Raw genomic sequence first — 13,901 nt, 5'->3', positions numbered from 1 at the left:
ATGTTAATTCTTTATATCACCGGTTTCCTAACCATATAATTTTAATCCAATTTAGACTATATATAATGTCTCCATAAACAGTTTGAATCACAGATTCATTTTCTTGATGTGTACACTTCTTACTTAGCCTTTAATACCCTGAGAGAGGATCTTCTGAGGCACCACAGTAGCTTGCACTCAGGGCTTCCTCTGAAGCTCCTTAGAGATTCAGAAGCACAACAGAATGTATGGGAGGTTATTTTCTTAAAATCAACTTTTGAAAACCTACAGAGAGCAGTATGTCTTGAATTTTTTTACTTTTTCAACATTTATTTGGCTAACACTTTACAGCACAGAAAACCTTGCCCTGATCTCTGAGGCTCCTTAAAATCAACCCTTTTATACTAAAGGGAGAGCAAGTTCAGTTCACTGGGCTCTTAACCCCAATTGCCTTTCCTGCAGATCCCTTCAAATTAAACCAGAAGCACTCTGATTTTCACATGAATACATCCATAAACCCCTGCATCCTCAACCTGCCCTCTCTGTTCTGATGGTATAACTCCTTCTCCTTACCTTTCTGACAGGAATTCAACAAGACTTACCGAGTACTCACTACAAAATCAGAGCAGAACTGGAAGCACTAAGAGTGGTGAAATAACACTAACTAAAATCCTGTCTGGGAGGGTTCTGGAAAGAAAGTTACTGGTTTGGGTTGCAGTGGCTGAGAGATGCCTGATGGCTGAAGTTAGTCTTGGCCTAAATTTTGAAAGACTTTTGCAGCTAGAAGGGTGCTTTCATTTCTTCGTCATTTTACAGATGAGACAAGTAAATGAGTGAGATTAAGTCACTCGCCCAAAGTAACGCATCTAGCTACTGAAAAAACAGAAAGTCATCAGGATCAAAAACCCAAATCCCCAAAAGAGCATCCAATGCTTTCTCTGTAAAGCACACTACGTTTGAGTAAGTACAAAGCCTCAGAAGGGCCTTCCAGTCAGGGGGAGGAGCACAAAGTGGTAATAAACATCTTTTCTAGGCCTGGCAGCCAAGAAGGCAGTGCGGGACTGGAGCAGAGCAACATGGATCAGGAGGGTGGAGCCACACCTCGTTCAGCAGCACAATTTTATCCTGAGGAACCTCCAAGCAGTGCTAGGATGAAATTAATGTCCTATGATTTTTCAAGAGAGAGCTTTTAAAACCTTAGTGATTCATCACGTATCAATGTTACCTATAAATTTCAAAAAACATGCTACTGAGTGAATTACTTGATCCTATTATCTTGCTAAGTGTGCTGTTAGAGAATCAGACATAGTTTACAGAGTTTAATATGACATAATTTAATGAATTCAAAATCTAAACTTTGTGGTTTGGAATTTTCCTCTGTCCACTAAATAGTGAACGAATTTCCACATGAGTTCAGATAGTATCCCTTAGATTGTTAAGGCCATAAAATCAAAGATAGAATTCTAAGAGGTTTAAATTGTTCTGTCCATAAGCTTGGATCCCAACCCCTCAAACTTATAGCATTATGAATGCCCTCTAAGGTATGAGAGCCCCCAGTGATGTGTAATGAAATTCTTAATGCTACCGGGGAACAAGGAGCAATTTTTCTTTTATGAACAATGAACATGGGATACAGGGCCCTAAGTGAGCAGCACTAAGTGCACCACCTGCTGTCAATCAATATTTTGACCATTAATGTCATTTAAGCTATTAGTCCAATTTAAATGAATATCATCATTGCTTAGCTATTAAACCAGTTATAGATTCCAATCCTTGAATTTTGAAATAATGAGAGCCATAGAATGTCATGAGACACAATTATCCATTACTGTTCCTCCTGAAGTAAAAATACTGTTATAATGATGTCACTGATTTTCAAAAGCATCTTAGGACCCTTCATGTCAAAAAAAGAAGACATTTTTCAATAATAGATTATTTGTAATTGGAGTATCAGACTTATCTCCAATGAACAGAGAATCAAACCAAACACTACACATGATTTTTCTTCGCCTGTACAACCCTTCATATGACATCTTAAAGTTAACAACTTGGAAATTGTTTCTAACAATAACTGTAAGAGAGCAGTTAAATGTTCTGTTTGATAACTTTTCCCCTCACTTTTCTTTAACTGCTCATTTCCTAAGCCCCTGCTCCTTAGAATTTTTAAGTTGGATTCCTGATATACTGATAAAATGCATTAACATCTATTGTGTCTTCTAAAGGAAATTAGATACATTTCAGCATAATACCAGCAGAAAGGCAGGATGTCTTAGTAGAGATGGAGGTTGAATTCCAACTCAGCAGCTGATTACACGACCTTCACCTCAAAAAGTTTTCCTTTCCTTGCCTGTGAGATTAAGATGTTGGAATTATCATCTCTAAGACTCCTTCCCAATTCATGAATTTCAAATTCATTTTTAAGCACTGGGCACTTCATTCACTTGGCATTTCCTTTCCTCTTCTCATTTAAACGTGTTTATTAGCATGTCCAGTCTTGTTCCTCTGTTGTAGTCTCAGACTATTTTATCACTGACAGAAAGTCCCTAGTAAACATTTCAGATATAACATTTAGATCATCCCTGAAGAAGAAATATGATATGTCATTAATGCCATCCATATGGACTATTTTCAGAGACTATTGGTAAGAGCTCTTGTATGATAAACAGGAACCAACCTTATTAGACATGTGTATAGATGTATAAAAGCACATGGACCTTGGAATGGCTGTTCAATTTTGGGGAAGTTACTTCACTATTCTGAGATTTAGTTTCTTCCTCTGTAAAATGAGGGAGCTGGAGAAGATAACCTCTTAAGATCCCCTTAAATTTCAACAATTATAATTCTATACCAACAAAAAAATTAAACAACACTAAAAGTATTTTCATTGATTTATATAGTTTAAGATAACTCAAGGATACTCAGAATTCTAGTAAAGGAATAGTTATGCATTTATATGCACATTTTCATAATTTTTTTGAAGTTTTATTTATTTATTTTAGAGAGAGAGAGAGAGCACAAGTGGGGGGAGAGGCAAAGGGAGAGGGATAGAGAGAGAAGCAGACTCCACGCTCAGTGTGGAGCCCAACACAGGGCGATCTCATGATCCTGAGATCATGACCTGAGCTGAAATCAAGGGTCAGCTGCTTAACAAACTCAACCACCCAAGCGCCCCTGTTTTCATAATTTTTATAATCATTTTACTTTGCATTGTTTCAGAATTTGCTTTCAATAACTTACAAATAAAACGTTCGTGAAAGAACAAATCAGACAACTTAATCCCACTCTTATAAACCATAAACCTTAAGAATAGCAATTTAAAGAAATGCTATCTGAACTATTGTGCAATACACTAATATTTTATGACTTCAACCGCAACTTAAAAGTATTTCATGAAGTTTCGAGAATTAAAGGTAATCTGGAATTTTTTTCAGGTTCAAAAATAAAAGTTGCATTTATGTACTGTGAGTACAAAGTATGGTTGAATTTTAATAAATCACCAAAATTTAATCAAAAGTTTTACAAAACAGTATCTCCATGATAGATAAACCGAAATCGGCAAAATGAGTCATAGTTTAATCAAACTCAGTGCTGTGAAGAAATCTTTTCTTATTAGAAGAAGGTTTATAATTTTAAAAATCTGTATTGTTTTGCAAAAACATATATAGCCCTTTAATTTAATCCAAGAATTACATTGTTTCTGGCTTCTCAGATTACATCCCATATCCTCATTGATTATTTATTAGCCAAGTCGAGAGAAAGAAAGATCGTGGTTCACTGTTGATGGAGAAGGGCAAATGACTGCTGCCCAGGGCTTTACATCTGACAGAATCACTTCCTTTCTCTTTGACTTTCTCTTCAACATGATGTTTTCCCCTCAAAAGAGAGTTTTGTGCTTTAAGACCCTCAATACAAAGGAATTTAACTTTGTGCTCTGAAGGGATCAGCACATCAGTCTCCTGAAAAAATATACTGCTTAGCCTAAAACTTTTAGTTCCTAGTTTAAGTATCTCAAAGTGGAATTCGGTTAAGGCATAGAATTTCTCATGGTCTCAAATCATGACTGTACATTGTTATCGTCAGGGCATCACATGGTTAGCATATAAAATGTTCATTGATCCTGTTCCCTGAACCTCAGGGATACAAATGGCTTCAGGACTTCCAAAATGAAAAAAAAAAAAAAAAGACTTCCAAAACAAGGGAAACAAAATATTAAAAAAGTACATTTCTTTGCAATAAATTATAGCAATGCCCCGCCTGTTTTCACTGTATTCAAAATTCCTGTCCATTACCAGGCTGAGATCAGAACGGTAATGTGAAAGTGAGTAAGTTTTAAGACTACTAGTGTCTTGCATTTTACTTTCAAAGATGAGAGTACAATATGGATAATCTCTGTCACATTTTATCAACTTCCTGAAAGGCATGACATGGTAAATTGCACAGAAAGAGTAATATTTGGGGAGTTTAAAATGTTAAATGCTTTCCCACATCTTGCCTCCTCTCCCCCCAAAAATGGTACATAACAAATAACATTAAAATGACAAGAATTATAAATTAGGAAGTCTGAAATCAGCCTAAGACATGAAAAGTATTGCATAAAGAAACTCTCTTATAAGAAAATAAAATATTGCCTATATAATTAAAATGGATTTGGATACAATTATTCCAATAGGAGGGGTGGGGTATGTTTCTGAACATTTCCTTCTTGAAACTAGTTGACAAAAGAGGATTTACTCCATACTCCATTTAAATGATGTTATTTCTAGAACTTTATAATGCTTATCAGTTCCTCCTATGAAAGATGGGCTGCTCTTTGTAACTGTGGAGCCATGACTTCCCAATATCTATCATTACAAAAACAGTTTGCTCGGTCTGACTCCCCACATGACAATGGACCCGCATCTGTCAACAGAATCACATTATGGATGCCATGTGAGAACATGACTGTGACATTTACTCTTGTGATGGCAAATTTCGGCAGCTCATCTGGAAAGAGATGAGCATTCATTATGCTGCGGCACCTTTCATCAAGCTAATGACATTTCAATCAGCACATTTTCTCCAGTTTCAGTACTTTGCCATCTGAGCACAAGTCTCTAATTACGCCCAAGCAACAAGTTTCACATCAATCCTACAATTTCTGCACTCACCATACACCATTGCTCCTCCGGTTTCATGCAAGAAGCGAAATCGATGATTTTTAAATAACCAGATTGTCAAAATGGTAAGGATGAGCAAAAAATTAAAGACAAGCAGCTCCACCGCTCCCTGATGTTGAAACTGATACTCATCCTTCTCTGACATAAACCTTTGCTGTCTCTCCATTCTCCGGTCTTCTTGGGATTCCTTAGATAAAAACTTGGATAAGAGCTATTTTATCAGGATTTGCCTAAGACAGTCTGGCTGCCTGAAGATTTCAGAATAAACACTGCCACTTAAGTTGCTACTTCATGAGCGTTCTGCCTTGGCTTAGTATTCAGATGGCTTCTAGTTACAACTTCCTGTTTCTCTCTTAAAGCAGCCCTGTCTCTTTTCAAACTCCAGAGTGTAGTTTCGTCATGGACTCTTACTATCTTTAAACGATTTATTCCACGAAATTATCTTTCATGTTGGACAGACCTACAAGCAATCATTCTGAGATCTTGAATCATGATTCTTATTGTCTCAAATAAGCTCCTGAAGCTGCATAAATGGTAAATTGTAGATTAAGAATAAAACAGATCACCTTTCATCAGTAACATTTTCTAAGGTCAAAAAGCTGATTCCCGAATCATAACCTCACTCACATGCCAGATTTCTCCTCTACAACCAAAGTCTACCAATGTAATAGGGAAAGATTGATAACCTCTGATTTGACCTAAAATGATTTCACAGGAATTTTCTTTTAAGTTGAGAAGCAAGAAAGAATTTAATATATGATTCTCTCTCTCCCTCTCTCTCTCTTTCTCTGGCTTTATATAACTGGTAGTCACAAGTGCAGCATTTAAACTCTGAATCAGTTGTTTCCCTTTTAACAAGAATAAATGAAAGCAAAAGACAAAAAGAAAATCTGTTCCCATTTCTACAGCTGTGCTGTTTGGATATGTTGAGTCAAAAAAGACACTGAACACATACCTCTGAAGGAAGAAACTATACGGCCATCCTCAGTAATACCACATACATGGATTTCTCTTTATAGGGTTTCTGGCCCAGACATTCAGGATGCACAGAAATCTGCCACAGATCACAAACCTCTGTCCTGTGGCAAAACAATGTGGTTAGGTCACTGAGGAATAGTCTGCCATCAGCTACGAAGGCTCCAGAAATCACAAGGCTCAGACCATAACAGTGATGATTCTTCAGATCACCTTCCATTTGGCAGGCTAGTTCTGTTTGAATTTATATTTTTATGCTGTTTGAAAACATTCAAGACAATACTACTGCCAGGGGCTCTGCTGCTTTTTTAGCAACTGCTATGATTTGTTTGCCTTATTGGTTCTACAGTGCAATTAGATACATTCAAGGGTTAAGTGAGTTTTTTCTTCATTTCATGGTATTATTGAAACTCAGAGGAGTATAAATCACTTAGTATCCCATACGTGACAGAACTGGTATTCAGTTTATACAGTGTAAATGATTCCTTGAGTAGGAGGAGTCCAAATATATCCTCCAAAGTTCTTGTCACCAAAAGCTAAAGGTCAAACATGTAATATATTGGGAACTAACTAGCTCCTCAGTAACAGTTTCACCCACAGTAAAGTCTATCAACCACTTACTATAAAACTGCTGTTTCAGCTTCTTTGCCTTCTGCAACTTTTGAAGCTGATTTCCTCTCTGCGTTTAATTCAGCAGGGGGGTATTTATGTGGGCTGCAGATGTTCTTTTAACACACTACCCTTTTTGGCAGGCGTAGCTGGGATGACTAATATTCAAACTGTTTTGAAATCTGTCAGGTAATGCTTACAAGAATTTCATGAAGCTTTGTTAGCAGGTTCTACCTTTATAATTTTGCAACTCCACAGGTTTAGTCTTGAGTTGCTAGATTTACAAGATAACCCAAATTCAAAGCCTGACAATTCCATATCATTTTTTTTCTGTTTTGATAATCATTTAATTACTTTGGTTTCCTTTTAATAATGGTGATTATTCCATCTGGGTAGAATAAACTTTCTTTGGTTGTCTTATTATGACATCCAATTGCACTCTCTTCCCCAGTAAAACAATTCAATGTGAGGATTAAAGGTCCTTGGAATATTTTGATTGGCTAATACATTGTTTTTTTAAAAGTCCTAAATTGGATGTCAACATATTCAAATAAGTATATTTCACATTAAAAATTATACACATGGCTTCTCTAGAAAAAAACTGGTAGGATCTGGTACACTTTGGGCTCTCCTTCCCATGTAGCCACAATCTGTTAGTGCCTGTTTGCCACAAGTCCCATTCATCCCATTTCACTCATTCATGTTTCCTACATAGCCCCTGCAGTCATTTGAATATGTGGCCCCTGGTCTACTCTAGGATTGGAATACATTCACTGTTCCATTGTCCAATCCTGATGCTGCTTATCATAATGATGGAAAGCTGAGAAGAAAAGGGGACTCAGAAAACTTCTCCAATTCTTTAAATCGGAGAAGTACTTCAATTTTTCCTATTTTGTGTTTTTTTCTCAGAATATCATTTTATTTTCTGCTGCACCAATAAAAGTTAAAAAAAAATGGAATAGGAACACATATTAATGTGGCATCTACTATGGACCAGGAAATATTCTAGGAAATTTAATTTAGTATAATTTAATATTCATAAAAACCCTTCTACAACTGAGAAATTCAAGGCTCAGATAGAGTTGGTAACATATCCAAGGTTGCACAACTAGTAGAAGAAGCTAAATTTATGTCTGGGGTTGAATGGCCTTAAGGTGGCATCTCAGGCAGGGTGATTAACTCATGTTGGCTTGTCAGGGACTTTCCTGGTTTTAGCAATGAAAGTCCTGTATCCCAAGAAGCTCCTTACTCACAGGCAAACCAGTCATCCTAACAGTCAGGGTCCCAAATGTGAAAATCCTGTGCTGTCAATAATAACTGTTCTTTCTGACATTCCTGAGGGAGAATTCACACAAACAAGAGTATCAATTTAAAATTAAGACACTGTCTTGTTAGCTGGTGACAATAACCTTTAGGGCTAGGTTCTCTGATGAAGTTGGAATGGAACCCAAAACTTAGGCATAAGGCCCAAAGAAACATTCTTGATTGTTCCTTAATCCCAATCTTAATACCTGCTGGCCAGTGAGTCAAAAGTTCTTGCTGCAAGATGCAACATGCTGGTAAGAGGAAGTAAAGAGAAAAACAAGATGGCCCAGCCCATTGCAGTGAGTATGCCCTGCCTTAGCTTGCCCATCCAGCACCACGGAAGGAAAGACTTGAAGAGAAGAGCCTCCCAGTCCAGGTAACCCTATATAGCATAGTCATCCCACCCACTAGTCAGTGTGACCAGTTAGAACCCATAGACTGCATTTCAGAATCTAAGCAATCATTTGAGAGTTCCTTATTGTTAGAAACACTGGAGACTGTGGGCTCAGAGGATCAAGAAGGATCAAGGTTGAGGAGAGATGCTGAGAGTTCCTCTTTCTTGCTTACTGGAGTCCCACCCTGCCAAGTTCTCTCTCAACCATTGGGCTTAATAGGAAATACTTAAGTCAACCCATTGCCTCATTCACTTGGCCTCTCTCCCAATATTAATCCCTCTCTGAGACCAGTGAGATGGGGTTTGTATATTTTGCCCCCAAAACTTCTGAAATGGGCCAGGGAAGGACTATAATTAAGTTTACTTAAAGGCCATACAATATCACAAACCAAAAATTCACCCCCTATTCTATTCTCAAACTTATCATAAATCCATCTGTTAAAATAATTAAATAAGGAGACCATTAGGCCAGGGTGGCTCTAATGCATTGGTAGGCTATGCAGGCAAACCAAATCTAAGCCAGAGTCAATGCACTAAATCCAAGAAAGTAAAACTTAAGAACAATCAATTAAAAACAGCCACCTAGACTTTCCCAAATAAGGCAATCACTTAAGTTATAGTCAATTAAACAATTTCCTGGGTTCACTTCCACATCTTCTTTATAAAAACTTCTTAGTTCCTATTGGTAGAGTACTCCTACTAAGCACTTTCAGTTTAGTGCTGCCCCAGTTTGAACGGATGTACACTCAAAGAAACTTTTGAAAATTTTAATGTGCCTCAGCTTATCTTTTAACACATCTAAGCTTCTCCTACCCCCAAAAAAGTCACATTAGCACAAAAAAATGCCCCTAATTTGAACAATATTTACCTTTCCCATTACTAGATTCCACAGAGAAATGAGAGTTCAAAAATTACACAGGTAAGTTAAATTCCATAAAAAACACTTAGACAATATTAACTCCTCTAAAAATGCACTATCCAATACCTGGTTTTTCTTTTTCCACCTCTGCAGAGTTCTGGGTCTCTGGAATGCAGGGCCATAAACCAAGGACATAACCCTTAAGTCCATGTTCTTTCCACTGCTCTTCATTATGGTGGGAAGTGAAATTCATTGCAAACCAGTGAAATGAGAGAATTTGTATAATTTTATTTAAACAACTCATGTACAGAAACACGTGTGGCATGAATGAGGATCTCTTCCTTCTTCTGCCCTATAGGGTGTGTTCCTTCAGTGCTCTGAAGTGGTAAAACTGCGATACAGACCTCACTGTTTTCCCAGGTGAGCACTTATTTCTGGACTGTTGATCCTTGATGCCCAGGAGTACATAAGAAGGTCCCCCAACCAGGGATAAGCAGAGAGAAGGGGAATCCCCTTCCACTTGCATTGTTTGCCATTTCCTGGCCTTGCCCCTGCAAATACATACCAGATTCCACTTTTTATTTAGGCATTTATTCACTGAAGAGTCCCAAAGCTGTACAGAGTGGGAGGAAAGCAAATCTGGCATTGTGTCTGTAATCTAGCTGTGTCACCCCTGGGCCATCAAAGTGCAATGGCTTCATAGCTAAAGCCTCAGGAGTAAGGACGGTCCCAGATGGATAGCCCTCGATGCCTAATTCAGTCTCTTCTTTCCCTTTTGTCCCCAGCTTTCTCTTGGCAGCACATCACCCCTTTTTATTTATAGAGAATACCTCTTCAAGAAATAATAAATGTTACACGTCAATTATATCTTAATTTTAAAAGTTTTAAAAAAAAGAAATAACGAGCTTCAGTCCATTGGTCCCCTCTTCTGTCTTACACATATTGGAAGAGTCAGGCATGAGAAACTCATTGGCTTTTGCACTCTTTGACTTTTGATTTTGTTCAATCTCTGTCAACTTTTCACAAGGTAAGGTAAAGCGCAAGCTGGCCGCCAATGGCTTCTTCCAACCTAGGAAGGAAGCTTCAGAGATAAAGGGAAGTACCAGCTCTGGAGCCAAGGATGGGGAGCACAAAATGGAAACCTGCCACTCTAAGTTGCAGCTTATTTTAATGAAAGTCTCCTGCAATCAAAGACCTGAGAAAATGTATTTCTTTGATTTCCTATTAAGTGTCCACAAGACAAATTAACATTCTTCTTAGGACGTCATTTCTATTCTATGTCTTAAAAACTAATAATTCTGACCCCATCAGCTAAAATACACTTTGTCTTATCACTTCCTCTCAAGTTATAAAATTTTTATATGAACTAACAAAGAAAGGCACCAGGCCCTTTACCTCCCCTAATTTCTACACTTTTTTTTTTTCCTGGAGAGAGAAAGGGACATAGAAGGAGAGAAAGCAGAGTTCTCAACAAGGTGAAGTTGAATAATCTTGAAAATATTTTTCTGAAATGAAGTATGTAAATGGCAACCAAATTTTGACAGAAATGCCTCTAGTGTCTCTTAAATCTATTCAAAATCCAGCCTTTGAGGCAGGCTTTGTTGGATGATGTCTCAATGTGGGTTTCCTCAAAAGCAGAGCCTGAGACAAGGACTCAGGTGCAGATGGTTTATTTAGATGATCCCAGGAATCACAAGTGAGGAAGTTTGCATAGAGGCTAGGAAATACCATTATTCAGAAATAAAATTTTAAGCCTCATTGTAGTCTAATCCGTTCCTCATTTCATCCATATCTTTACAGGGTCTGTATACTTTGAAAATTTAATAACTTAATTTATAGTTATGCTGAAAACATTCCTTAAGCAGCACCTAAGATTAATTTTATTTACGCTTAAGGCAACTTAATTACATAATAAATTCCATGACAAACAACATAGGTCTCTTAGATAAGAAAGGAAATCATGCCCCACGGTCAGCAGAGTTAAAGTCCCATCCATATCACCTGTGGAGAGGAAATTCAATTTGTTTTGAAATGTTATTTTTTGATGGTTATGTCATATCTAAGTTTTAAAGTAAAAGTTTAAAGCTACCCTGGGACTCTTTGAAGACTATGTAATTTGGTGTATGCACATACAAACATACATTACACACAACCCCAAGGTCTTGCTGCAAATAAAGTTTAAACAACAATAGGTGGTTACATATTCATTTTAATCCAGCCTCAAAAGTTTTAAGGGATGTCATAGGACAATGTGATTTTAGTTCTGAAAAAATGTCCTGTGTTACTGTGGAAAAAAACCAATAAATTCACAAAGCAAGAGAGAGTTTTTCGAAGGCATTTTTGTTCTTGTTGTTATTACATTAGGTATTAGATCCAAGAATGTTTCTTGCCCTTTATACTATGTGAGGACACAGCTAGAATATAACTGTCTATGAACCAGGAAGTAGATTCTCACAAGACACCAAATCTCTAGCACCTTTATTTTGGGCTCCACAGCCTCCAGAACTGTGAGAAATAAATGTTGTATAAGTCACTCAGATTATGGTATTTTTGTTATAACAGCCCAGACAGACTAAGACACTAGGTGAGGGAAAGAATTGTTGCTCAAACTATTATTAGGACCTACAAATCTCAATTAAAGCTGTAACAGAGAACATTGCATTATAGCAGCTATCAGAAAGGCTCTTCAAGTTCTCAGATTCCTTAACAAAATTCCTGAAAAAATAGACAATTATGAATATTTATTCACTCTTAATATTCCCTCTACAAAAATAGTTTTCTCCAGCACATTTGGGTTCCACAGTTGAAGGAATATAAACAATATACAGTTTATAAATGTTAAATGAAGAATCTTTTTTTAAAACAAAAATGTGTTCCTAACTCTACTTTGAACATTGTCTGTTAATGCACTATAATCTTGAGAAATGTTAAATTTAGAAAAAGCAGAATCAATTGGTTGTCAGTAATTTAAGATTGAAACAGTGTTGAATTCCACCAAAACTTACTCTTATAATTAGATTTATATCCATGTGAAAAACGGAATTTTTCTATTAGGATTCAGCAGCTTAATCTCAGTTCCTCCCTTCCATCATCTTAACAAAAGAAGAATACACAAAAAACAAATAGCTGAGCAAGAATATAGTCACACCCATAGCATAAAGCTTTTGGTGAACTACGTTTGAGAATCTGGCTTAGACCAGAGGCCTCCCATCTCACCCAAAATCTACAAAGAAAGTGAGGAGAGCACATTCAGAGACAGACACAGATCCTGAGGTAAGACCTGATCTGCAGGGCAGACACCACATCCATGCACTTAGCTGTTTTAAGAAGAGAGATCTCCTACAAAGACACAGCAGGAAAAAGAAGAAAAGAATGTTAGGGCTCTACCTACCCCTCAAGTTTCAGGTCTCACTTGGACTTCAATGATCAAAGAAAAAGAGAAAAGATTCAACCTTTTCTGCTCCTCAGCCCAGGAAACTCACTCCAGTAAAGTATGACCCAACTGATATAATAGCAGGATCACCCACTGAACATTCCTGTTCCCAGGGATCAAGAGAGAGACAGAAGCTCCCTCATGGCACTCCCAAAAGGTCAGATATATAGGTAGAAATTTCCTCCTGCAGAGACCACTGTGAAAATGTAAGGATAGTAGCAAGAGGATTCCCCATTAACTCTCCTGAGATATTTGTTCTTTAAACCTGTTGGACTTAACTTCCAAGCCTATTAGGCGGTCTCCAGAGAGGAAACCAGCACTGTGTCTAAGCAGTCCTGCTCCTGTGTTGGAGGATGCTTCTTTTAAGTCCTCCTGGGACCAGTGCGTTGAATGGTCTGACTGTTGCCCGCAAAACCTGTGAGAAGGGATAAGAACTTACAAATTTGCCTTAACTCCACTTCACACCAAAGGATGAAAAGTCATTTATGAAAAGCCATAAAACAACAAGCATCCCAAATTTGAATATTAATTCTTTGATTATTAAGTTGTAAGAGAAAGCACTAAGGTTCTAAATCAAATTCCCCTTCCCCTTGTAAGCTAACTTCATTTTTTCTACTTTCTGATTTTGTTGGATTGGTCTCATTCTGACAGGGCCAGATTTCCTCCGGCAGCTGTGGTATTTTAGGCCATCTTTGAGGCACTGAGATGACTATAGCTTCTTCAGCAACTACAAAGTTGAATTAATCCAGGCACAAATTCATTTTGGTGTGCCAAAGACCAGGATGCCTGAGAATCACAGCACCAGACTTATTCTAGTAAGTTAAGAAAATACAAGCAAGCAATTCCTGTGCCACTAGAGCATCATCCCAATCAAAATTATCTGTCCCCATTTTTGTAAATAGTACAATGCAGGTCTATATTTTTGTCATCACCCACAGAACATTGCTGAGAGTTTTATCATTGGGAAAGGCAGGCATGTGAAGTTACAGGTAAAATATTTTGATGTCAGGCTGACCAACACAGACATCAATCTGGGCATGTGGTCCAAAGGTCATTACCAGTGAATTTAAACCCGCAAGGGAGAAATTGCCATCATTGTCACACTGTGTTTCCTAAACCAATGGGGAAATTCACTTGGATATACTGTCTCACCATAAGAGAGTAACATTTAAAATACTATCTTCTTTTAAA

At 37.4% G+C, this 13,901-nt stretch overlaps 1 protein-coding gene across 7 annotated transcripts in view; it reads right to left on the bottom strand.

Moving 5' to 3' along the window:
• SLC9A9 (solute carrier family 9 member A9) overlaps positions 1 to 13,901 on the bottom strand; it is a 682,953-nt gene that overhangs the window by 549,207 nt on the left and 119,845 nt on the right. For 2 of the 7 annotated variants that reach the window (XM_078070785.1, XM_078070816.1), the window contains exon 1: positions 5,127 to 5,474. The exons of the other annotated variants lie outside the window; for them this stretch is intronic. In XM_078070785.1, coding sequence (XP_077926911.1) covers positions 5,127 to 5,301 — 175 coding nt within the window. In that variant the 5' untranslated portion in view covers positions 5,302 to 5,474. Of the gene's footprint in view, positions 1 to 5,126; positions 5,475 to 13,901 lie in introns of those variants that run through there. 7 annotated transcript variants of the gene reach the window in all.

The sequence above is a fragment of the Halichoerus grypus genome, chromosome 1 (genome assembly GCF_964656455.1).
Source record: "Halichoerus grypus chromosome 1, mHalGry1.hap1.1, whole genome shotgun sequence".
Lineage (NCBI taxonomy): Eukaryota > Metazoa > Chordata > Mammalia > Carnivora > Phocidae > Halichoerus > Halichoerus grypus.
Note: the sequence above shows the minus strand (reverse complement) of the source record. Positions and strands in the feature narration are given on the sequence as shown.